General features: G+C 32.6%; 6 protein-coding genes across 6 annotated transcripts; 2 read left to right on the forward strand and 4 right to left on the reverse strand.

Moving 5' to 3' along the window:
* Positions 1–2,540: 2,540 nt before the first annotated feature.
* Positions 2,541–3,107, forward strand: HELRODRAFT_90033 (hypothetical protein; the record flags this gene model as incomplete). The annotated part of the gene is made up of 1 exon (XM_009031573.1): positions 2,541–3,107. A coding segment is annotated over one exon (567 nt), but the record flags the coding sequence as incomplete, so codon positions are not given.
* A 4,722-nt stretch (positions 3,108–7,829) lies between these two features.
* Positions 7,830–10,250, forward strand: HELRODRAFT_181795 (hypothetical protein; the record flags this gene model as incomplete). The annotated part of the gene is made up of 4 exons (XM_009031582.1): positions 7,830–7,832; positions 8,484–8,627; positions 9,921–10,020; positions 10,141–10,250. The coding sequence occupies 4 exons, from the start codon at positions 7,830–7,832 to the stop codon at positions 10,248–10,250; spliced, it is 357 nt and encodes a 118-aa protein (XP_009029830.1).
* Positions 10,251–11,638: 1,388 nt separating this feature from the next.
* HELRODRAFT_90057 (hypothetical protein) lies at positions 11,639–14,084 on the reverse strand (the record flags this gene model as incomplete). Its single annotated transcript, XM_009031576.1, has 8 exons — positions 11,639–11,854; positions 11,924–12,099; positions 12,308–12,522; positions 12,650–12,741; positions 12,850–12,976; positions 13,187–13,335; positions 13,644–13,815; positions 13,981–14,084. 8 exons carry the CDS (start codon positions 14,082–14,084, stop codon positions 11,639–11,641), a joined length of 1,251 nt encoding a protein of 416 aa, XP_009029824.1.
* Positions 14,085–14,663: 579 nt separating this feature from the next.
* HELRODRAFT_181797 (hypothetical protein) lies at positions 14,664–15,395 on the reverse strand (the record flags this gene model as incomplete). The annotated part of the gene is made up of 3 exons (XM_009031583.1): positions 14,664–14,795; positions 14,946–15,139; positions 15,284–15,395. 3 exons carry the CDS (start codon positions 15,393–15,395, stop codon positions 14,664–14,666), a joined length of 438 nt encoding a protein of 145 aa, XP_009029831.1.
* A 1,406-nt stretch (positions 15,396–16,801) lies between these two features.
* On the reverse strand, positions 16,802–20,370 carry HELRODRAFT_194412 (hypothetical protein). The gene is made up of 5 exons (XM_009031584.1): positions 19,531–20,370; positions 19,174–19,383; positions 18,990–19,079; positions 18,715–18,821; positions 16,802–17,287 (listed from the first exon to the last, which is right to left on the reverse strand). The coding sequence occupies exons 2-5, from the start codon at positions 19,370–19,372 to the stop codon at positions 17,075–17,077; spliced, it is 609 nt and encodes a 202-aa protein (XP_009029832.1). The 5' UTR covers positions 19,373–19,383; positions 19,531–20,370; the 3' UTR covers positions 16,802–17,074.
* A 271-nt stretch (positions 20,371–20,641) lies between these two features.
* On the reverse strand, positions 20,642–22,761 carry HELRODRAFT_186168 (hypothetical protein). Its single transcript, XM_009031585.1, has 4 exons — positions 22,283–22,761; positions 21,985–22,074; positions 21,631–21,737; positions 20,642–21,079 (listed from the first exon to the last, which is right to left on the reverse strand). Exons 1-4 carry the CDS (start codon positions 22,404–22,406, stop codon positions 20,873–20,875), a joined length of 528 nt encoding a protein of 175 aa, XP_009029833.1. The 5' UTR covers positions 22,407–22,761; the 3' UTR covers positions 20,642–20,872.
* Positions 22,762–25,634: the final 2,873 nt, after the last annotated feature.

A 25,634-nucleotide genomic window follows, 5' to 3' on the forward strand; every position in this document is an offset into this window, starting at 1 on the left:
ATGAGTATCCGTATGAACGAATGTACACTTTCATGTGTTCAACTTGTGTACATCAGCCAGTGAAGGTTGCACACTGCTTGAACGATGCATGCTTCGCCTGGAAGACAACGTGCGTTGCTACGAAGGTATCATGTCGTCATTGAGACGATGATGTTGAAATGTTTGAGTGTCGTCTGATGATGAGATGATGATGAAGAACATGAAAACCAGGATACTAATGATGATGAATAAGATGGCGCTGATGCGTACAAAATAATAAATCGTTCAGACATGAGCTAGCCAATCAACTCAAACAGATTGAATGCAAAGCTTTTCCAAACTGGACTTATCTCAAAAGAACAGATTCAATACATGTAATGTTTTTAGGCATTCATTTTTTGTGATATATGATACGAAGTATACATACAGAGAAATTAATATATAAATATATACACGGGGCCACTATATGCAGTATGCAAAAGTATTTGCATGCGTATTTATTGATAGTGTATGTATTCAATTTTATTGTGTACATGCATGCATTGTAGGTTTTTCTTTAGACAATTTTCAACGTTAAATTTGTAATGTTACATTTTTAAACATTTTAAAACTTTTATTGGAATTGAATCTTGAGTTTTTTCTTTTCAAGACTTAACCATTTTTTGTGCAATCATCGTTGGTGAAGTTGATTATAAGGACTGATGATGTTTGCACACAGAAGTTTGCACGGCCCGCCCAAATAATGTTGCGTTGTCATCGTCCTCAAATCAATGCATATGCCTAAATAAAAAACGTAAGAATAATGTACAATTATGAATAATTTATATATATTATATATAATATATATATATAAGTATATATATTATTCTAATTGTTGGAAGGAGATCATATTTAATACAGTACTGTATTAATTCTACCGATTTGTTGGCATTAATCAATTTAAAGTTTAAATGTTGGAAGGAGACCAAACATTAAATTGATTAATGCCAACAATTCGGTAGAATTCATACAATACTGTATATATATATATTTACAATATTCTATAAATTATTAATTATGGTCTATTATCAACATATATATATATATATATATATATATATATATATATATATATATATATATATATATATATATGCACAGTATTGCACAGTATTAGTTAAGGTGGTCTACACATACATATGTATCTTGATCTCCGGTGCTTTAGCCGAATGAAATTTTGTTTTGTGTTCAAATATATATATATGTATATATATATATATATATGTATATATATATATATGTATATATATATATATATAAGCAACATTAAAGAGATTTGACCATGTAAATAAAGAGATTTGACCATGTAAGTTCATTCTATAAAACAGCAAATATCCTTACCATAAACAAACTACATACTATCTTTTTTTAAAATATATAAATTAAATTATTGTCAATCTCCTAAAGATCACATTAATTTATTTAAAAATACTAGGCAAAATTGTTTACGTTCTAATTCTGAATTTTACTTTTTGAAACCTAGAACAAATTTTTTCCTCAACTCTGTCTTATATATCTCTATCATGGATATATCCATGATCTCTATGCGTCTTTGGAATTCATTACCAATGACTACTAAAAATTCTTCTTCCTTTGCTCTATTTAGAAAATCTATCTATTTGCTCATTCAGTCTAATTATTTCAACCATGTCCTCTGTTAATGCGATTGTTTCCCGTAATATACTTTATATTTATTCAATTTTAAGATGGTTTATTAATACCATCTTAAGATTGAATAATAGATACTTAAATAATTAGATATTTATAGATACTTAAATAATTTAATTAATCTTATTTTTTCTTAATTATAGAACTATCATTATTTCATTTTGAAATGTGAAGATTTTTTTTCTATTTATAATTTTTGGTGTAAATTTTATAGTGGCCCAACAAGTCATATCTTCGGGTCTCCTAGCTTTTTGCTTAATAAACTCATTATTGAATTGAATTGAATTGAATTGAATGTCACTAGCGTTGATATTTCTACATAAATTTAGTTCAAATCAATGTGATGAATAATTTAATACACGTGCTTTTATATCTTAATTATAGTCTTATTTGTATTAATGATTTTTTTTAACTTTTTTTGCAGTTATTAAATAAAGTGAAAGAATGAATCATCAACAAACACATTGCTGAAAGAATATATGATGAAATTAAGAATGAAAACGAGTGTGGTTCTCTTCATTTATGCTTGTTGCTTTTTAGCAGTTGATTCTATTCAAATCGTATCCAATCCTTACCACAACGGTACCATTATAACGACCGGCTCCACAAATCTTGCTGACTGTCAAATTTCCATAAAAAATGAAGTTTTTGAAGGCACATGCTGGTGCACCAGACTCAAAGAAATCAAATGCTCCGGGTTAACAAAAATTCCTATATTTATTTCTCAGTCTGTCGATTCTAACATTTCCGGATTTTATTTAGATAACCAAAAAATTAGCAGCGTCTTAGAAAAACCTTTTGCTGGATTGAAAGTTCAAAAAATTGTCTTAAATTCAAACAGAATTGAAGAAAGAATGAGTTCTAATGCATTTGAAGGACTCGGGGAAACGTTAAAAGAATTGCATCTGGCTCACAATAAAATTAAAAAGATGCCAAAGTCTATGTTAAATAAGTTAGGTGAATTGAGGGTACTGCATCTTTGGGCCAATTCCATTGACGAGTTTCCACTTCGCTATTTTCAGTTTTGTCGTAATTTGCAGGAATTAATTTTGTGGGGTAATGAGCTGAAAATTATAACGGAGAGCACGTTCGATGGACTCTGGAATTTAAAAAAGCTTGATCTCGATAGAAATAGGATCGAAGCTGTGGAAAAAGATGCTTTCCGTCATCTTTGGAATTTAGAAATTCTTCATTTAGGGGAAAATAAGTTAATGTATTTGACTGAAGGTATGTTCACTCATTTGACAAAATTGAAAGTTTTAAATCTTGATCACAATCGCATCACTCTTGTTCACCAAAATGCATTTTCTGATCTAGGTAGCTTAATAAGTCTTTCATTGGACAACAATTATATTTCACTTTTGTCTGGCGAAACGTTCACAAATTTAAGGAATCTTACAATGATTTTTTTACACAGAAATGTTTTAGAGATGGTTTGGGTTAACCAGTTTTTATCTCAGAAATACCTTTACATCCTCAACCTTTCACACAATAAAATAAGTATTCTCCCAGACGGATTATTGAAAGAAAATGGACATTTAAAAATTTTTGTGGCGGACAATAATAATCTTCAAACAATACGAAGATGTGCATTTGCAGCGAGGTACGCTCATCTCACGCATTTGAAAACATTTTCCTTGTTTGGAAACAAAATAATATGCGACTGCAAATTGTCCTGGCTTCTTGACGTTCACAGAAATATGTCTACGTCAGTTCTCGGTGTATGCGACAAAACGAGAGAGATTGATAGTCTATTTTCTAGTTATTCCTCTACATTGAGACACAAACATCACAATTTGATAAATCATCGCCATCATCATGACAACTTGAACAACTACAACGGCATACACAGGCATCAACACTTAGATACTAACATAAATAACATTAACCATTACACGAACATGGGATCAAATGAGGCCAAAAGTATGAACCTCATCTACCCAATCATTGATCGAAGTTTATATCGTAGTTGTCCATCTGTTACTTCAGAATGCAACTAAAGGTTTAACAATCGGAAATGAACAAGGTGTGTGGGCTTAGCTTGAATTTTTATTTTTGCATTTTAAATTATCCATTTGCGATTTTATATACAAGAAAAAATGTTTTTCCCAAGTTTTTTTAAAACCAACTGTGCAGGTCGATTCAAGTTTGGCTTAATTTGCTTTATTTGTTTTGCGCTTCAAGATTCGGTGCCATGAAATAAAACTTAACTATTGCAAAACTATTGTCACTGCATTAATTTTTAAAACTATCGAGTAAGAGATGGTGATGACGACGACGATAGAAATGGAGACAATAATTAAATTAACGCTTAATTTAACAATTTCACAGTATCAAATGATAATGGTTATACAAACATACTTAAGCACAAGCGTCTCCCTTTTCGTTTACTGCTCCGAATCGAAATTTATTGACATTTAGCGTTCACTCGTTCATGCAGCCTCTCTGTGCATCTAGGCACACAAATTGTTGCTTAAGAGAGTGTCTTATACACGTTGTATGCATGTGTGTATGTATGTGTTTGCACATACATAAATGCATTCGCCGGAAGTGTGTATGTATGCAGGGACGGATTTAGACGTAATGATGCACTAAGCTTTTTTTGTATTTGGGACCCTCTATTAGCTTATATATATATTAAATATATACAAGTTTATATATAATTCGACTCAAAATATGATTTCTAGGTACTTCGAGCGTGAAGTTTAATTATATAAGGAACAATACTCTTTTATTTTAATTACTTTAAATTTATAAAAAATAATAGTCTAAAATGCCTATTCTTAAAATCAAGAGCATTTGTAAAAAAGCAACGTTTAAACGTTTTTTGTCTAACTTTTTAGAGAAAAAATGTTATACAATGATTAATGAAATAATCACGATTATACAAAACTAAAATATTTTTGTTCTTGCCAGGACTGAAAGAAAGATTTTTCTCCGGCGCAATTCTTTATTATCATACATAGAAATAATCTCTAAACTGCCTTTACATTAAAAAATGCCTGTTGGACGCAATCGTTAAATATAATATTACTCTCCGGTCCACAGGGGTGATTATGTTAATGTTAAACTGTTATTATGAAAATGTTAAACTTTTCCTACAAAAATGTCAGCCATAAAGTTTTGTTATATATGAAAACGTTTCAGCAGCATCATTCTACATTAAAACATCCATACAAATGATTTAATTCTCAACTTACTGATTGGCTTAAGGTTATGTTATCTCAGGCATCACTTTCATTATTTTTAGTGTGTTTCATTCTATATTTGCTTTCTTTATAATCATCCTCAATAAATGTTTCTTTTTTCAAAATGATCAAAATTTTTTGAAACCTTTAAAAATCAAAGATTGAAGCCTACAGTTGAAGTTTTTTTTTACATGTAGACTAATTTGGGAGTTTTTTGGTTACTGAATAGTTTTGTGGAAATTATCTGGCAAGTATAATATAAACGTAGATTCAAATTTTTCAATTTGATTCTAAATGTTCATGGCTCTTACTCAAACAACAACTGTTCGGCGCACCCTTGAATAAAAAGAATTGTAGGCATGATAGTCAAATATGTTTTGACAATAATGAAAAATTTGAAGAATAAGCTGAAAATTAGGGTAAAGTATATTGAAAGGGTTTGGTTGGATAATTTTTCTTGGTCCCCAAGAGAATGGGGTTTTTAATCTTGTTTAGCCTATACGTTAGTTAATCCGGCACTATGTGTATGTCCTGGTTGCTTATGTGTTTGAATGTCTGCAGACGCGTGCATTGATGCGTGTTATAATTTTTCGTTAATCACTTTTAAAAATTATTGACTCGAAATTTACGTGAGTCAATGTAGACATTTTGCAAGTTTTATTATTCTGTGCACATCATCTTTCTTTCAATGATTTGATTGGCCAGTTGGAAATATGAGATCTGGTGTCGATCTCGACTTGACAGCTGACTAGGCCTGTTGGTGTCTGTCGGAAATTCAATCGAACACGATCTTACGTCTGCTGCTTCAATCGCCTGATGTGCCTTGCACCTAGATGCAAAAGGGTAGAACCGACCCATGTTATAGTTTGGTAGCACAACATGTTTGATTGCAACTATGTAAAGGACCAACGATTCATATGCAACTTCCATTTTGTCGCAAATGCAGATTGAAGAACCAAAAACAAGCAGATGAAGTTTTTGTTTTGCAACATATTCGAACATTTATAAAATTATTCATTAGTTGTGCTCAACCTTCGTTTAATATTTATTTCTGTAAATTCATTACATAGCATGATGCTTAAACAAGCTTAATGATAATAATTATTTACCAACAGGAAAGCACTATACAGATGAGGTGAATGAAAAACTATGGAATGAAGATGAACGAAAAAACGATTGGGTGATTGAAACTTTTTTATAGTAATATCAACACTACGTCTTTCCCTATATATATATATATATATATATATATATATATATATATATGTTGTAGACAGTATATATATATATATATATACCGTCTTGTTTAAAATAATTTTTTCATGTTTTATATAATAATTGATGTATTTATTCCCAATGACAAAATTTTTAGAGTAGACATGATTATCCTATCTGCATAAGTTTGTTCACCGCCATGTACCAAAAGTTTTTGTTTTGTTTTTATGTTTGTCTGTCTGTCTAATTATCTGTATGTCTGTTCGTCTTCGGGCCTGTCTTTTTTATGTCTGTGTGTTTGTATTTTGGCTTCATTTCACAATTTATATAATTTTTCACATAACTGTTGTTTGTAGATGCTGTTTTGAAGTTGACGATGACATGAGTTTTTTAATAATTACTACGATGAAGGTGACAATAACTATGATAATATATACATACCTATTTCGTTATATTATTATAAATAAATATATATATTTATTATTTTGTGTTTTATATTTCACGAATATTATTGATTAATTATAGTGGCAAATCTTTCACTGAAGAATCATTTTTTGTCGTTATTTTCACCTAGTCTGTGTTAGACTTTATTTTCAATTTTTCATAATTTCGTTTGGCCAATTCACCGTCGAGACTAACAACATTTAATATTTCAACGTCTTCAACGATATCCACGCATGTGTGGCGCATATTTTACATAGCTAGTTACACCATAGTCTTTCAAATTTTTGACATTTTTTCGTGTCATCGCGTATGCTTTTTATTAAAATTATACATTTTTTAATTTAATTTTACTTATTAAATATAACAGTTATATATTTGTTATCAGTACAATTGATTAGTTTTATATATTATATATATATATATATATATATATATATATATATATTTATATATATATATATACATTATTTGGAGAAGTTTGATTATTTTATGCCGTTGTAATATGTAATAACTTTCACATTCTTACCAATCATTTTGTTACAATTCTTCTATAATTCTTTATTTTTAGTAATGCTATGCTTTAAGCATTATTATATTATCACCGTTGTCATTATTAATTATAGATATATTTTTGTATAAATTATAGTGGATATTATTGTTAGGTCATATATGCTCCTAATGTAACGTATCTCATCATCAACAACACTTTATTACAAATATGTATAGCTGCTTGTGAATTAAAAGAAGTTGAATAATAATAAAAAGTAAGAAAGAACGAAAGAAAAATAGTGCAAAATATTAAATTATATTTTTATACATTACAATGCCCAGTTATTAATAAGAAGAAAATTTATCAGTAGAAAGTTACAAAAATCAATTGTTAATTTTTCACCCAGTTTTTAAATCAATGCCTGCTAATATTTTTAATTATCTTTGGTATGTTAGTGCAGTTTTTGTAAAATTAATCATGGTTCATAGTTCCATTTATTTATTTTTTAATGTTAAATCTATCGATGAATTGAGAGGCTTATAGTTTTGAACAGAAGGTATAGGTCGGTTCTAAGTATTCAAATCTCTGAAAAAGCTAATTTTTTAAACTTAAAATGTAAAACATAAATTTTTAAACAGCAAGTCAGTTACAAATTCTTTTAAATAAATTATCATTTACGATTTTGGTATATAACGAGTAATTACGCGCTTCGTGATTTTATTTTCTAAAGAAAACATTCACTGAGGTCTACTAAAACATCGTACTAAACTCGTCTGTTCCTGAAATAAACAACTCTATAAAATAAAATGGTTTGTTTTTCAATTCATTTCATTGTAATTTAATCTAAAGAATTTAATTGTAAAACTGGAGGTCGGTTCTAGGTAAAAGGTCTGCAGTAGTTTTTTAAAACTTGCCACAAACAGATGCAAAGAGGATATGAATGAATGATACTGACATACTCACTGACTACCAGGAAAAAAAGATGGTACCAGCCAATTAGTTAGACAGGCTAGAGGAGGACTAGGAGGCCATAGATGCACGCTTTTTAAGAAGTCAGTTGGTAAAATGAAGCAAAAATTTTTAGCAGTAGGGTGGTGGTAAAAACATGGAATGAGCTGAATCTGCTGAGTCAACTAACATTTTTGATATGATTGTTTAAAAAACGAATAGCCCCAGTGTGAATAATTACTTTAAATTTCTTTCAGAAGGTTTTATTAGCTTTTTAACATTTCAAATTTAATAAAAAGAATCAAAATGTTGAAGCTTACCAAACTAAGCAAAAGAGGAAACGTTTTTCAACTGCAAAAGTTTTTTATTAGAAGGTATGGTTTGAACTAGGAATTATATTTTGAACTGGCAAAAATACTTGTGACAATCAACCCATGTCACATGCAGCCTCAGCCTTTTCTATTTATTTTTTCTTAATTTCATATTATAAAACATAAATTTACATAACACAGGATGTATTTTTGATGGTACGTCGCAAGAATGTTACCTTGTTCTTGGATGCCAAAGAGTCAACAACTGTCATCGAACTGAAGAAAATCATCAAAGGAATTCTGAAAAAAAATTTGGACGAGATTCTTTTATACAAAGACAATCAAGTTTGTGTTTCATTTCTTATAATATAACAACTAATTGAGTTTCATTTCTTATAATATAACAACTAATTGAGTTTATTTTAAACTGTCTACGTTCAATCTTATAGATAACTTTAGTCCTTTACAATCGAGTTTGTAACTTTATAAACTTTACTTTAACTATGTTTGATTATGATATGTTATATGGTAATCATATGTTTGGTAGACGTTACTCATTTGTAATCCTTATAGTGTAAGTGCATGATGAGTCACTTGTAATTCTCGAAGCACACTTGTGGCAGAAGCAAGGTTATGCTGTTCTGTGTTAAGGATTTGTTGAAGAGCAACTATCCAACTTTTACAAAAGGTCTTGAATCAACATGCTGTGCATTCTTAGATCATGTCTAACAGCAATAATCAATTTTAAACTACAGTGAATTGTTTACTCCTCCAATAATGAATTTTTTTTGTTAATGTCTTTTATAAACATATCTGTAATAGGATCATTGAATTCAACGTACATAGTGAAATGAAACATTTGATCTGGACATTGACTAGCAAGCAATTGCATCATTATACTGTACTTTTGCCTCATAAACAATCACCACCCTCTTGTGACCAGCATCAGCTCTAAAAGTTGCACCACGTCATTGCTTCTCTTGATTCAATAGGGCAATTCCAGTTTAAAATTACCTGGATGTTTGTTTTACAATTCGATTTTATGAGCTCAGTGCTGCCTAACATATAAGAGTCTGTTTCTTCTGGTTACATGGTTGTGAGTGGAATCAAGATACTTAAATATGTACATTTGGCGCTATTTTATTTTATTTTATTATTTTTCTACAATTTTATTGTCATAATTTCATTATTTGAACAGTTTTTTAATAGTTTTGTTGAATTCTATTATCTGACTGAATGAAAGGGTTTTAACACATTTCAACTCTAGCAGACTGCATTTTATCCTATCTAAAAACTTAAGAATTTGACCTTCTTTATATTGATGGTTTGAACTTATGCAGCCTATAATTTATATGACTATCTTTATCACCCAATTTGTAAACGCTGTAGAAAGAAATTCAATTTTTCCCTTATTTCGCGGAAGAGTTGAAAAATTGTGTTACAGTATTGACTTAGAATAGTAATTTTTCATAATATGTGTAGCAGTATTTAATGCAGACATGGCTCAACATTAACTATCAAATCAGTAATGGCTCTTTATGAACTTTTATCATTTTTAAATAATTAAAATTTTTATAAACTGTTAAAAATTATTTCAATTTTTTGGTGTTTCGTCTAATTTGTTTCCTTGTTTTTCAGCAAATTGATGAGACGAAGACACTTGGGGACGTGGGCTACACTAGTGTGACTGCAAAAGCACAAGCACCTGCAACCATTGGTCTGGTCTTCAAACAAGATGGTTGGTTGCGTTGATTTGGGTTTTGGTTTTTTTTAACTCTCCTATTCATGTTGGGTGATAATAATTTACAATGTTGTGAATTCTTGTCAAATAATGATATTCAAATAAAAATTTCTTCAGATGGCACATTCGAACCTTTGGAGATCACAGAACTCTCCACCCCACCCGACCTGCCGGAAGTGATGAAACCCCAGGAGACTGCTGCCTCTCATGCTCAAGAGTGCAATTGATGATGATCATGATAATCATGATGATGAAGATGACGATGAAAAATAAAATGGTGATGATATCAAAAAAATTTTTAAAGTCAAATTTTACTTTTGGTAGTTCCGACTGCTTGGTCTGTTGTTTGATCAGTTTGTTGTCTGAGTAATTTAAATTTTTTGAACAGAAGAGTATGCGGATGCTTTTTCATTCAGTATAATAAATATAAATTATTATTGTCACAACTTTTTCAATCTTCTCAACCTTCTTATAATTTTTGTATGGTGTTTTTGCTTTGTTATTTGCTTTGTTGTTGTCGGCGTTGTTGAAATTGTGTCATTACTACCAAGATACTACTACGTGTTTGCATCGTTGTTAATATTATTATTGCTAGTACTAAATTATAACAATATTTCCAGCAATCTGTAATAAATGTTTAATTTCATTGGCCTGCCGTAGAATGATTCTTACCGCATTGCTGTACAATATGAATATGTGTGTGTGTATTAAATTTCATTGCCTGTGTTTACGCTATATGAGTGTCCTGCTCAGTGTGTTAAATGTCAAGGTTATTGTTCTTTAAGGCTTATGATTTTGTATCGTAGCATTTGTGTTTGTGATCAATATTTGTTTACTTATTTATTTATTTCATCTCAAATGAATATCTACGAAAGAAATTTAATTGTGTTGTTCATGAGTCAAAAATCATTTAAATCTAACAATTAAATGTTGTTTAAAGGAAAGGTATGTAGGTGAGTTATAAGTTTGTACGTACATGTTTGTAAGTAGATGATGGGGTAGATTGTCTAGCGACCTTAACTCGAGTTTATTGTTTGATTAAATGATGCTTTATCTAAATTAAATTTGATTTTTCTTATTTATAGATATGGTAAAATGTTCATTTCAAATATTAAGTTGGCACTGTAAATGCATGTTGTAATCAAATGTAATTAGACACAAATACAAGGTTATAACTTTGCAAGTTCATCCGTGGGCAGTTCAAGCGCAGTGCTATGCAGGGAAATCTGTATAGCAACAATGAATCTAGATATCAGCAGGTCTTAGCACGCCTAGTTAATTTACTTAGGTTACGCTTTATTCTTATTTCAATACTTTGATCAAAATTTAAAAAACGTTTATTATTATTTAAAGTCATATAATTATAATTGTTGTAGATCTATTATAAATTTTATAAATTGTTTACGAGGAGAATCGTCTTCCACATTGTTGAATTTGTGCATTTGAGATTAGCTCTGTTAAATATCCGACTGATGTTTCTTCATCCCTTCAATCTTCGTGGTTTGTTTTTTCCTTCGATATAAATGAAGTCATAATTGTTATTAATGATGATGATATGAAATGATGATTTTGTGACGAGCAGTTCATTATATGTCTAGTGAGCGTTAAATGCTCCCTAGATAAGTGCACAAGTTAGGGATAAAGTTAAGTGTGATGTATCTATGACTGACCACACTGGACATCTTTTACCAGAGCTGTTGAATAATTCTCCCTCCTCCAAAGTTTGGGGCAATGGTTGGTCGGAAGCGTCAGGTAGGAATTGAACCAGGCAACTTGAGATCAACGCGATGGCGCTGAACAAAATGGAGGGTAGGTGCCTCCATACTGCGAGCTACCATTTCAAACATGTAACATCAAAAACATAAATATATAACTTGTATGACGCAATCAATTTTCATACCAGGTCTGACGTGAATGGAGCAAGTGTAGCGGCGAATCTGGCGGATATGATGCAAGTTCCGAATCCAATGCTTCTCAATCTTGTTGGGTAGAGTTCTGCGGTTGTTATATAGACCATGCCGTAGCCACATGTCATCAATCCTTTCCCCAACGTCGACAATATCGTCACCAAAATATCTGAGATTGGGTTTAATTTTTTTCTTTTAAGTTTTGATTGATCTAATCTATCAACTGAAAAGCAGCACAAACGTGAATGAAACTCAGTGCTGCCTACATTTCCAATTTGTCTCGTTCACGTAGCATTTATATTCGCACGAAACGAAGCCACATTTTATTTACCAAGTTGTATTTCGATTGAAGTGAAATATTCAAGCAACAAACCAACCGTTGGATATGAAAATACTGATAAACATGAGGAGTCCAACCGCCAGGTAGCAACCGCTGATCGGCTGGATCCTACCCAACCTGGAGAGCAAGGGGACTGCGAGTGCATACGCGGGTACCTCCACGAGTGCACTGAGAAAAAAATTTAGGTAAGGATCTCCGGAAATTGACGTTGCATTCAGTGACAGGCCGTAATACACGAAACTGCCTGAAAACCTGGCAGCATTGAAAATTTTATTTATTATTCATAAATTTTCTTGAGAAGTTGTTTTTTCATTATCATTATAATATTATTTTACTTCTGGTTGATGATAAATAACGATAAATGGTGTAAAAGATGAACGACCAAGCTGCCATCAAGAGGAACGTTGATCTTCTGATGTTCGGGTACTGAAACAAATCCAACAGCGTGAAGTTCTTCACCTTCCTGTCAGCCTGCGAAGACATCAGAAATAGACTACTTGAGAAATTCCAATCAGGAATTTTTAAATAATGAAGTGAATACGCAGCATGTTGGCAACACGCACACAAGCACACACTCACCTTCAATTGATGTTCAACATCTGCCGGAAATTCTACATTGTTTATTTTTGCCATTTTTCTCAAATGTTTGATACATTCGTCCTTGCGACCTGCACTTAATAAAAATCTCGGACTCTCGGGAACGAAGCTTTTGTTCAGTTAGAAAATTGTTTTAAATTTCATTATAATTGCTTTAACTATTGATTTCATTGCTTTGGTTAATTATCGATAATGTATTGAATAATTGTTGTGTTTTTATTCGTTGGTCAGTAACACGCCAAGGTGCGGTTCCGTGATCAATGTTATGCTTTTTGTTAAAGTTACAGCAACAATCTATTAAAAGAACGTCTGAACTAACAAAAATATCAACAGCAGAAGAGATAGAGGGAATGAGAGGGTGACCTGAAGCCAGAATCTTTCCCTCACGAAATATGCGATAAGTGACAAGATGACAAGGCCTACCGACCAAGTTATTTGCCCGAATGTACCTGTTTCATATACATGCGACTACATATATGTAAGATATGTAAAAATAACTTATGCCTTTTAGTTAACATTAATTATAAAATAATTTTTCTTAGATGATCAAATTTTCGTGAAATGGAGATAGAACGAACCGGCATGAGGTCTATAATGTGGACTCACATTTTCCGAGGCTGTGTTTGTTAATTTAAAGAAGTTTGTACATTCATATTTCCATACATCATTTGCTAACTAAATAAACAAATTTATCAAATCATCATTTCGTGGGTGTTGTTCCGATAATTGAATAACGAAAAAACTGGAAAGTTATCCAAACATACGAAGAAATGTACATGAGAAAATGTTCTACCGATGACAAATGCGATTTGAAATTCGCCTGTCGTTTGTATGCCACTGAAAAATCTGACTATTAAGAAGAGGTAGACATTGGAGATCCAGGCAAGAGAGGTGCATGCCAACAAGCTGAGAACAACCGACAACATCAGTGAGGGGCGCCTACCAAATCTTCAAATTAGAATTTATTTCACTTTGTTCAAATTATTATTAATTTCATTTCGTTCAAATTATTATGAACTTTATATGGTATCAATATCATGGTATGCAGTTTCTTGTAAAACATTTAAGAGGATTTTTTCAATATTCCAGTTTAAAAGATTATGAGTGACTTACCTGTCGGAGAGATGTCCGTATATAGTTGCACCGACCATCCTGCCGAACATGTAGGCACTCTGTGTGGCCGATACAAGCCACCTTCGCGAACATACGAGATTCATCTACAAAAGTTTTCAAAGGTTTTTAATTACGTTTTACATATTTCCCGATAGTTTTAAATGAAATTTGTTTTTTATAAATACATATTTTGCGAGTGTAAGCATGTACAATAAAACATTAAGCTTATATAGGGGAATTAATGAAAAATGTGAAGTTATCAAAAAATTCGAAGCAATTCAATCTTCGGATAAATTTTCTATCTAATAAAGTTAGCATATTTAATGAATAAGTTGTGGTAGTTATTAAAGATTAAATGGTGATAATAATTAATTTATCACGTCGGTACCTCTTGGACGATGCTCGATTTCACAACTGAAAGGTCATAACTCCACGCATCACATTCTACTAAGACTGTTTCGTTACTTTCTCTTCCTTTCATGTTTTATATCACAATTTCATCGCTTCATTCATTAGATAATAGATAATTCTTAAAAGGTCGTAGTGTATTTTATGATAGTTGCGTTCGATTGATTTTGTTAATGAATTAAAAGATTCCTAAGTTAGAAGAATATTTTTTGTAGAAACTCAATCAGTAATAAAATAAATATTAATTTATTGAAATATTTCAACGTAAATTTAATTTAAACTAATGAACCGTTGAGAAAGAGATTGCTATGTTGATTGTATTTGTATTGGTAACATTTGCTCCTCTCGTCCAAACCGCCATCTTCTGGCTGCCACGGTGTCGACCTGTTCATCAACTCCTCTATGGCCTACGAAGTTGAATTTTTTACGTTACGTTCGGTTGGCTGAACTAACGAGTCGACAGCCGCATGTTGTTGTAAAGTGCTAATTAAAAATTTCATGTCAAAAGTTCAGAGTTTGAACAAAAATGATGTGAAGGTAAATATAATACGGCAAACCAAGGAAGAAGTTGCATTTGTTATAAGATGTTTCCAGGAAGAAGCATAGGTGCAATTATGGTCTAATCTCATTGCCCAGAATACGTAACCCATGTTGTTGAAGGCAGTTGATAAACTGACCATGAAAACTGTGAATATCAATCTTTTCTGGTATCTTCCTAGCTGGCCAATCTCTACCAAGACACTGTCCAAGTCTGTATGTGTATGAAAGTTTTGTTCTAAAAGTAAATTTTATGCGTTTAATATTTTATATCTTGGCAACTTTGCTGAGGCATTGAATTAAAGACTTAAGAAATTTGAAGTAAGGTATAGAAAAATCAAATAGCAAAAATAATTACTTTCATATGTTTTTTCATTACTCTTTTTAAATTTTTTTTTAATGTTTTCGACATCTTCATCATCATTATTGTTATCTTCGTCATCTTCGCGGACACACTTCGTTTCATTCATGGCACAAAAATGTTCAGAAAACAAACAGCAGCCAATTAATATACAAACTTGTTAAATGAGGAATGAGCTTAAGTTAGGATCACCAAATTACTCATTTTCGTTTCGTTACTAAACGTTACTGACTGCTATTTATGTAAAATATCAAATACTAGCTTATGTGTTTGTTTATTGTATATGAATATATATATATATATATATATATATATATATAGATAGAGAGAGAGAGAGAGAGAGAGAGAGAGAGCGTGTGACTGTGTCATCATTATACGTCAAAGTCTATCTATCACTTCTAATTAATAATGTTCTGCATGAATATCGTGTTTCATATAACGTGGAATATTCATTTAGAATGCTGCCGAATTTTTAGTTCTCAGCTGTTTATCACATTTCAATCCTAGCTATACAACATCTTTCAATTGTGTTTACAACCAGTTTTCATGTTTCGACAACCCTTATTATCAATACAACCCGCTTGGCTGACTCGCACACCTCGACGTTCATGAAAATGTTCATTTGTTGAAGTTTCAATGTTCTTCAATAAATAGAAAAGGTCTTATACTTTTGAATTAATAAGTGCACAATTAAGAACGACTTCCACTGTCTTTATTGATATCGATAGGTTCAGTGGCAGATCTAGGAGAAGGGGGCCGGAGTAGCCAGTGCCCCAACCGTTGCGAGCATTATTTGTGTTAAAAGTTAGAAAAATTTGTTGTTTTGACGAAAAAAGTAGTGTTTTTTTGAAAAAAAAATGGACATTATAAGCCCCCAAAAAGGTCGAAAGTAAAATTCTGACCCCATTTCCAGAAAATTTGGCCACCCCGTGAAAAAGTTAGCTCCCTCCTGTGAAAATTGAAACATTTCCCAAAAAAATTTGTGAAAATTTTTCTTCTTCCCATTCATCACAGCTTTTATTAAACCCCTCCCCGCTGTTGTCAAGTAAATTTGTTGGAAAACTCGAAAATTTCTCTTCCCGGTCGTAAAATATTTTGTTTTAAATCTTGGCCTCTCTGTCAAAGTTGTCTAATTCGGCCACTGTGTACGTGTATGATTGCGTTAATATATACGTGTGCGGGTTTGTTTCTGGACCTGGATACAAAGTATGTATGTTGTATATCTTTATGTATGTAGTCTATGTATCTGTGAATCTGTATGTCTGTGTATGTATATGCCTATGTGTATGAATCTATGTGTGTACGTACGTTACAGGCATGTCAATCGTAATTATGAGCTATATTGACCAATAAAGACCAAAGGCTTAAAGGTAGCCTATTAGAGCTAAAACGCCGTGAAACTGCTGAAGAATAAGAAGAAGAATTATATTAGGAATTTCTCTTTTGTTTGCTTTGTAAGTGGTCGCTCTTCATTTGATGTTTTTTATTAGTTTGTGTATTGACTCACTAAGTTGCCAGGTTAATAAATTCGTGTCTATTGATCTTTTTGTTTTTTGAAAATTTTTCACTCATTATATATCAATTTAACATTTACGATGTTCTCAAGAGAGATTAAATCATCATCGGATATGTGTTACAATAAATAATTCGTTCACTAAAACTACGAAACCAAAATAATCGGCATAAATCTTTAAAAATTACAATGTGTCAAACAAAAAATTTGATTTCAAAATGTTGTTTTTCATTTCAGAAACTGTGGACTTCTCATCCTTGTAAAAGTTGAAACATTTATTCGCCAACTCTGGAAGGCACCAGAAGGACGGGGATGGATGAATATCTTGAGATATATTCGGCCACCATGCCTCTTTTCACTGATTTGCTGCTTGATTCGCCAGCCCCCTTGCAGCCACAAACAACCAGGTCGGCATTCTCCTCAGAAGCAATTTTCAAAATGCCTTCTCCCACATTTTTCATTGCTTCTGCTCGCACTTTGTGTTTCATCTTTTAATGAAGTTTGATTGTTTTTATTAAAAAGATTGTTTAAATAATATGTTTTAATAAGAAAAATCCTATTTAGTAATTGTCTTAAAGAAAGTAAGCTCCAGTAGTATTATGGAAAAAAGTAACTCATCTAGCTCAAACACCATCCAACTATTAACTCATTAACTACATGGTCTAAACGAAGCAATCTTTCACTTAATCTCAATAAATCATTTGAACTCATTATTCATAATAGCCGTAAAAAAATAACATTACCTCCTGAACACCCATCAATTACTCGCACAAATCAACTAAAATTATTAGGCATCACATTCACCTCCACGCTCAATATAGCACCTCATATCAATTACATCATCACAAAAGGCTTTCAAACATTTCACGCACTCAAAACACTCCGTTCACATGGTCTCAGAGGCATCAAATTATTCGACATCACCGAATCACTCATCATCTCACGCATCAAATATGCAGCTCCCTCCTGGTCTGGTTTTGCCACGCAACAACAACTTCAGCAGCTACAATCTCTCATCAAAAAATTAATTCGCTTCAACTACCTACCTGCATCATATCCTACCATCACTCAGATATTCAACACACTCGATTCAAGGCTGTTCAAGAAAATAGAAAATAACAACCACGTCATCCATCCTCTACTACCACCAATCAAAACTACAACACACAACCTTCGTCAGCGCAAACATAAATATCAAGTCGCCGCCCAATCTACATACCAGGAAAAGACCTTCATCACAAGACACCTCAAACATATTAGCACTTGAGAAAACTTCATCATTACTGAACTAGTTTTTACTTATTGATCACCTCACTTTTATCGATCACCTCACTAACTCACTAAGTCATCATTTAGTCTATTAATAAGTCACCAAATATATTAATACTCATTAAACTTTTTCACACACAGGCCTAGCCTTTATCTATCGATCACCTCACTAACCCACTAAGTCATCATCTAGTCTATCAATTTGCCGTTACTTCATTTTATATTCCATCGTCAATTACTTTTCTTTTATTTGTCTTATTATTATTTATTTTATTCTAACATGTTTTATTTTCATGTTTTATCATTTCTCTTCCTCACTTTTTGTATTTATTTTCTCACTTATTTATTTAATTTTGTTTCACTGCCTTGCATGTTGTTACAGTTTCTGCGTCTGTCAGATCCTGATTATTAAAGAATAAAAAAAAACAAAAAAAAAAACTTGTAAATAAGCCGGTTCTGTTAATAAAACGTCGAATCCCTTGAAAATAACCCATAATTGGGCATGATCTCATTCTGAACATGAACATGTACTAAGCACGAACCTGTTCTGAACAGGAACCTATGAACTTACACTAAGCACGAACCCGTTCTTAACATGAACTTACATCAATACTAAGCATGAAGCCGTTCTGAACATGAATCTGACCTTTCGGAGTGTGCAAACAGTCTGATAGTCCTCCTCCAACTTTTTCGTGTTCTGGTTCATCTCTCCCAAAATTTTCCACCATTCATCAATGGGTGGAGCTATGCCGCCTGATTATTTTTAAGATTACTTTATGATTAACGCTATTTTCATAATTATTTCCATGGTTTTTCTATGATTATTCTTAAGTTTAGGAAAACATTTAGCTTATTAGTATCTGATTAATGAATTCATTAATTGATTATTCAATAATTTGAATATGATAATAGAATTCGAACTTTTGAATGAAAATGTAGGCAGTTTCGGAGCTTCGGGACAATGAATGAGGACTACGAAATCGTCGCTCTTCCAAACGTTCATCACAAACCCTTTCAAAATTTATTTTTCAAAAATTGGTTGGTTCATTTTATAGTTGAACAAACAAATAAACACAACAAAAAACACACAGACGACAAAACTGACATTCGAAAGCCTTCCTGGCGTGGTCGCTAGTGTCGACAGCAACGACGACAACCCTGTTAAAAGTTCCGTATATAGATGACCTTCGCCTTGAAGCTCTTCTCTGCGCAATGGCCTCATCAGATTTGTCCAGTAGGACGGGGTCCCACGTTACCCCACCCTCACTCGTACTGCTCGTTCTCTCTTTCGGTGGTGAACTCATTTATCAGGGTGCTGTGGTGTGTGTGTGTGTGTGTGCGTGTGTGTTTGTGTTCGCTAAAAATAATATTAGTGATGATGGTGATTAATAAAGATGAAGATTAAAAAAGATGAAATCAGCTTATAAATGTTCTGATCATTAAATTGTTAAAACATTTTTACCTCTTTTTATAAATACGAATTTTATATCAAATTTGTTTTAGAAAAATAGTAAACTGTTGTAAAAAAAAACCTTTAACTTAGGTCTAAGATTAATAAAGAACAAGTTAAAATTATGATGAATAGAAATCGGTAAGATAGTCAAATTGCAATTGAATTAAATTTATATTAATCTTACAACGAGCCAACTCAAAAATGACGACAATAACATTTTTACTACGAAATAATACTACTTTTATCGACAATTTTCAATGGAACTATTTAATTATTAGTTTTAAAAAGTTAGAATATCATGTTGGCAGCTAATGTGAAAGCATTAAGGTAAAAACTTTTTAAACTATAAACTGCACGCTCTTCAAACGACCACATATAAAAAATGAATGAATGGAGAACGAGTGGATGAATGAATGAAAAGACAAAATGGAAAGATGGTTGGACATATATGACACACATATACTCATAGTCATGGGCATCGATATATTGTGTGTCTATATGAAGAAATGCACAAAATTCAAACAAAATCGAATGTCAACCTTTGCGAATGTTAATTAATGCCTATTAAACATCAAATTATCATCATCTTCGTCCTCACCATCATCGCCATCGTAATTTTATTCAATGTGTAGACTGCCTTAGCAGGCGTATCTAATTAAATTCTCATGCCTAAAAAGGTACCTGTCTATTTTTTCAGCAGTGCTTGTTCGTTCGCCGTTTTGTTAGGTTGCATGTTTGTGTATGTTGTACATACATGTTTGTGTATTGTGTGTATGTTGTACATGTTTGTGTGTAGGTATGTACAAATGTATGTGTATCTCTGAACCAACTGACCTACGATGTGACATGATCCGACCGGGCATAGGCATAGTAACATGATCCTCATCCTGGCCTCATTTTATCGATACGTACATATATGCACAAGGAAAATATTATTGACTTTTTTGGCTTATTCGTGCACATCACTTATGACGTAATAGAAATGTCGTCATCGTTGTTTGCTCACATCATTCTTCAAGTCCTGCTTGATCGGACTCAATAGTGTTTATATCACGATACCTTTGTGTCTAGTTGTCTTACGTGTTGTATATATATAAAACAAATATATAACATATATAACATATAATTCATTAAATATTTATTTATAGCACATTTTATTCTATCTGTGAAGCAATTCAACAACTTGTCAATCATTTAATATAAAACTACAAAATAAAAACTATCAATCATCTCTTTAAGACTGTCTGTTTTATATATGTATATTGTGTAATATTATACAACCAACGAATCAATCAATCAAACAAACAATCAATGAAGGAATGAAGGAATGAATAAATGAGCAAAGTGCTCCTTAGTAGTTAGTCTTGAGGGGAATGATGAGGACTGGTATGTAGGAGTGCCTGCCGACATATTCTGCCACCGTGCCCCTCTTCACCATTCTTGACTCCCCGGTGCCCCTTGACCCGAGGACGATGAGGTCAGCCCGCTCTTCGGCAGCGATGCGCAGGATGCCTTCACCCACGTTCTTCTCTGCCTCTGCCCTCATCTTGTACTTTATCTGGTTGGTTGGTTGGTTGGTTGATTGGTTGGTTGGTTGGTTGGTTGGTTGGTTGGTTGGTTGGTTGGTTGGTTGGTTGGTTGGTTGGTTGGTTGGTTGATTGGTTGGTTTGTCAGTCGGTCGGTCGGTCGGTCGGTCGGTCGGTTCGTATGTTGATTGGGTGAGTTGGGTTGGATTTGGAGTCGTTCTTTCAGTATATAAATGAGTGGAGGAAAGAAAAAATAATTTAAATATTTTCCTCAATGTCAATGCATGTTTCACTAGTCGTTCGTACGCGCAATTTCTCCATTCATTACTTACAAGTCAGGCGTCTGTGTAAGTCTGATGAATTTAGTTCATTCTGCTCATGTTATTTGTATTTACTATCAATAAATAAGCTGTTTACTATCAGATATACATTTCGTAATTTACGAGTATAAAAATTAGTTTTTTCGTAAACTTATTTCGTCAGCTGCCCATCAAAACAGTGCTAAGGAGGACCGTTTGAAATTTGATTTTTAACGATCAATATTAAATAAAGAAAATGAATGATTGGTTAAAATATTTGAAACCTTCTTGCTCTGGCAGGTAATTGAATACTCTTCCTCCAACTTCTGTGAGTTAGAATTCATCTCGTCCATTATTTTTTTCCATTCGTCGATTGGCGGGGACAGGGCGTCTGATTCATATTTGCATTAGTTATGTCTTTCAGTTAATATAAATACATTTATCTCATTGTAATATTGAGTAATTTTTAAACTGCTTTACAACGGTCTCCTCCGAGCGCTGAGTCGTTTTGTACCTTCGGCGACATTCATAAAATTGAAAAAATAAATAATATTGTTTAAATCAGAAGAATGCATTCTCAAAGCTCTCTGCAATGAAAGGTTCAACAATTATTAAAAAAGACAAAAAAGGAAATAAACTTTTGAATGAAAATGAAGGAAATCTCGGAGTTTCAGGACAATGGACAAATACTACCAGGTCATCTGCTTTCCAAATTTGCATCACGTACCCTGTTTGAAAATATTCATTCATTCATTCATTCATTCATTCATTCATTCATTCATTCATTCATTCAATCATTCATTCATTCATTCATTCACTCATTTATTGAATTCGACTTAAAACTTTTGGTCAAACCCGATTTATTTCTATTTATTTCGAATTTGATCCGAATATTTCATAACGAAATTAAATTTAATTGAAAATTTGCCGACGAACAATCGAAAGCTCTCCTCGAGTAGTCACTGGAGTCGATGGCGATGACGACGACACGCGTGAACGAGCCATAACTTGATTTCCTCCTTTTCGGTTCTTCAAGAAGTGCCGGATTCAAGGCAGACATTTCTTTTTGCCAATTTATTTTGATGGTTCAAATGAAAAACTGTTTATATACTATATTCGGTGTTTGAATTTTAATTTAGACTCTTTTATATTTGTACAATTAAGATTAAAATGAACTGAAATTCTTTCAATTTACGATCAGTTTCTAAACTTTACCAAAGTTGAAAAATTTTAAAAGCCTTAAAGTTGTAAGCGTATGAATATGATTATCCACGGATATTATTCATTTCATGTTGCTTATATATTTCCTTACTTATATTTACATGTAAGTTTTTAAATTATCTCTCTTAACATACGAAACATATATCTTAGACAATAATAAACCTTTTAACGTTTTAATCTTTCAACAAACAAACTTCAATTATCAACTGACTTGAAAAACACACACGCACAAAATCACATCACAGAAATTTACTCAAGATTATATTACATGAGAATTCTAAGTTACAGTTTACTACGAAGGCAAACATAGAAATGTACATCGTAGATATCAACAAACAAGCAGCTAGATATAATATGAAGTAGCCATAAATTTAAATTCAACTGCGAATCTTGATAAAGAAATATTTTCAAGTATGTCGCATGCGTTGAAGTTCATCGAAGTTTCATATCGTTAAGGTATGTTTTATAGAAATTTATTTCTCCGTGAGTATTCAACAAATACTTACAGCGGTCTTGCAGAGTTAACCGCCAACAGTACTGACTTCAACGATCTTTCCGTGAAAGTCATCATTAGGATATCATCAAATTAGGAAAATTTGTTTAATATCCTAGCAACTTCGTTGATATGAGCATGCTTGGTGGCAAATATTAAATGTAAAGAGATTTTACAGGCAATAAATATTGTGAGCAGACTGCATCGCTGTTGACAAAACAAAGTCCAACATGAATTTCGAGTGTTTGAGAATGTGAGAGATCACTTGCATATAAACTGGTGCGCGTACATTAAGTACGAGCAAACACGTGCATTCATACATATAGGCTACCACTCTATACATAGTCCATATGCGCAGGTTCATTTTACCTTCACGTCACCTTCAAATACAGCAAAGTCAAACTCTCTCGTCTGTCTGCACACTTTAATGACATTTATTCGCTCGTATGTATCTTCTTCGCTCTTACTTTTTAAATAAAACAACGCAATACGTTAAACATCAGCGGTCACCAACCAACATATCAAATGCGTTTTTAACCGAAAATATTTTGAAGTGAATTGTATAGACGCTTAAAACCAAACTAATCATTTGAAAAACCAAACCAATCATTTTAAATGTGCTTTTTTTCATCGCACAATGAAACATACTTTGAAGTCTAAGTAGTAATGCAAGTCAAATAGGAATCAACCGCGTTAATGTACACGAAAAATGAACGAAAAACGATATACGCCTAAAATTAAAAGGACTAATGAACCCAACTGCAAAGGAACGAATAAAAGAAAAATTAAATGAGTGAAAGTAAGAGCAACATTAAACATTGGCGACTAGATTATAATTGCATGGGACGAGTAGAACCGGTATGTTGGACCGCTTGAGAATTGATTCGGCAACATCCCCCCTGCCTTTGAAGAAGTTTCCTGTCCCTTTTGAACCGCAGACGATCATGCTCGCATTCTCCCTCTCAGCCTGACTTGTTATCATCTCACCAACGTTCTTGCCGAATTCGAAGACCATTTTGAAGTTTATCTGGCGCGTAGTTTCAAATTGAATGGAAAATGATTAGAGAAGATTTTGAAATCTATTGAGTACACATGATTTAAACAATAAGTACAATCAGGAAATTGAAGAATAAAACTTTAATGATGAACCTTTTTCAAAGTGCAGAGAACGGTGTAAGCATTTTCAATATCTCGAATCTCTTTGTTTGCAGAGTCCATTATATCCTTCCATTCCTTAAGTGGAGGTGTCAGTGGGCCTGGAAGGGTTTCAATTCGTACCGAGGAATTCTACTTAGTTTAAAATTAGAGCTTGAATCAACGGCTCAAATATGAATTAAATGCTCATAAATTCGATCGATCAATGATCAATCTTATATTTGAAAATATGTTGCAGCTTGCTTTGAAGCCAAATAAATATTTAAAAAAGTATTAGAAAACTAACAAACTTCTTTAAATTGCCAATGTAATATAATATCGACTATGGATCGAATAATTGAATATATCTGACTTGAGAATGAGATGGTCGGAAGTTTTGGATTTGAGGTGCAGTGGATGAAGAAGACCAAATCATCCGGAAACCTCACGTTCAGTAAGTAATCTTTCGTTTGGAATCAAGCAATCCATTAAAAACATGCGTTCAAGATATATATATATATATATATATATACATATTCATCACCGGGCAAACTACGTGTAATGTTATTCACCCATCACCATCAATTTATGAGCAAATATGTGTTACTCTACCAATGTGAGCATTCTAAAAATATGAAAAAGAGAAAATATTTTCTAACATTCGAAAGCTCTCTTCGCGTAATCACTGGCGTCGACAGCAACTGCGACCACTCGCTTGTAACTGCCAGACAGTCTGCCCGCCTGCTGTTGGCTGCCAGACTGTCTGCCCGCCTGCTGTTGGCTGCTGGCGTCAGGTTCTGGAAGGTCGTTGAGGACGAGGGGGTTCCAACTGTGCAGCTGTCTGCTCGAGTCTTCCTTCCTGCCACGTGGTCGGTTGGATGGACAATTTTTGATTTATATACAAATGTTCTAAGAATTATACCATTGGTTTGGCCATTTAAATTTTCAACTAAACATTTACTAACACAATAATGAGAGCATCATAATTTTTAAACACATGACAGTCCACAAATAGGCATTCAATTCCCAACTAACTGCCAACATTTTGAAGACTAACCCTGTCTGCTTCGAAAGCGAAAATTTTTTCATTAAAAAACTTAGTAGATTTTGAAAAATTTAAACGAAAAAAGATTGTAACTGGAATGTTCTTAACGAATTTTCATTAGAAAGCCATAACTCTCAGTGTTTCAATCCTTATATCCCATCACCATTCTACAGGCTTATCAACTTGAGCAAAACAATCAACATCATCGTCGTTTAATAGAACGCGATGATGAATAAATAATTGAATCAATATTTTTGTTTATATATTAAACTCGCCAACGTCATCTTTCGCATAAATTGAAACTTTCTAAAAACTCCAAACCTCTATAAAAACTTCTTAAATATAATTGGAATGAAAATTATGAATAGCTGAAAAGATGAACACATGCTTATGCG

Source organism: Helobdella robusta (assembly GCF_000326865.2).
Source record: "Helobdella robusta unplaced genomic scaffold HELROscaffold_76, whole genome shotgun sequence".
NCBI classification, from domain to species: Eukaryota; Metazoa; Annelida; class Clitellata; order Rhynchobdellida; family Glossiphoniidae; genus Helobdella; species Helobdella robusta.

Excerpts from the sequence above, each read along its gene's own strand:
- HELRODRAFT_194412 (XM_009031584.1), bottom strand. The coding sequence starts at position 19,372 with ATGAGTTCACCACCGAAAGAGAGAACGAGCAGTACGAGTGAGGGTGGG. Across the intron at positions 19,080-19,173 it reads CGCCAGGAAGGCTTTCGAAT|GGTTTGTGATGAACGTTTGG; the intron begins GTCAGTTTTGTC and ends AAATTTTGAAAG. Across the intron at positions 18,822-18,989 it reads GCCTACATTTTCATTCAAAA|GCGGCATAGCTCCACCCATT; the intron begins GTTCGAATTCTA and ends AAAAATAATCAG.
- HELRODRAFT_186168 (XM_009031585.1), bottom strand. The coding sequence starts at position 22,406 with ATGTCTGCCTTGAATCCGGCACTTCTTGAAGAACCGAAAAGGAGGAAA. Across the intron at positions 21,738-21,984 it reads TCCTTCATTTTCATTCAAAA|ACGCCCTGTCCCCGCCAATC; the intron begins GTTTATTTCCTT and ends AATATGAATCAG. Across the intron at positions 21,080-21,630 it reads TTACCTGCCAGAGCAAGAAG|ATAAAGTACAAGATGAGGGC; the intron begins GTTTCAAATATT and ends CCAACCAACCAG.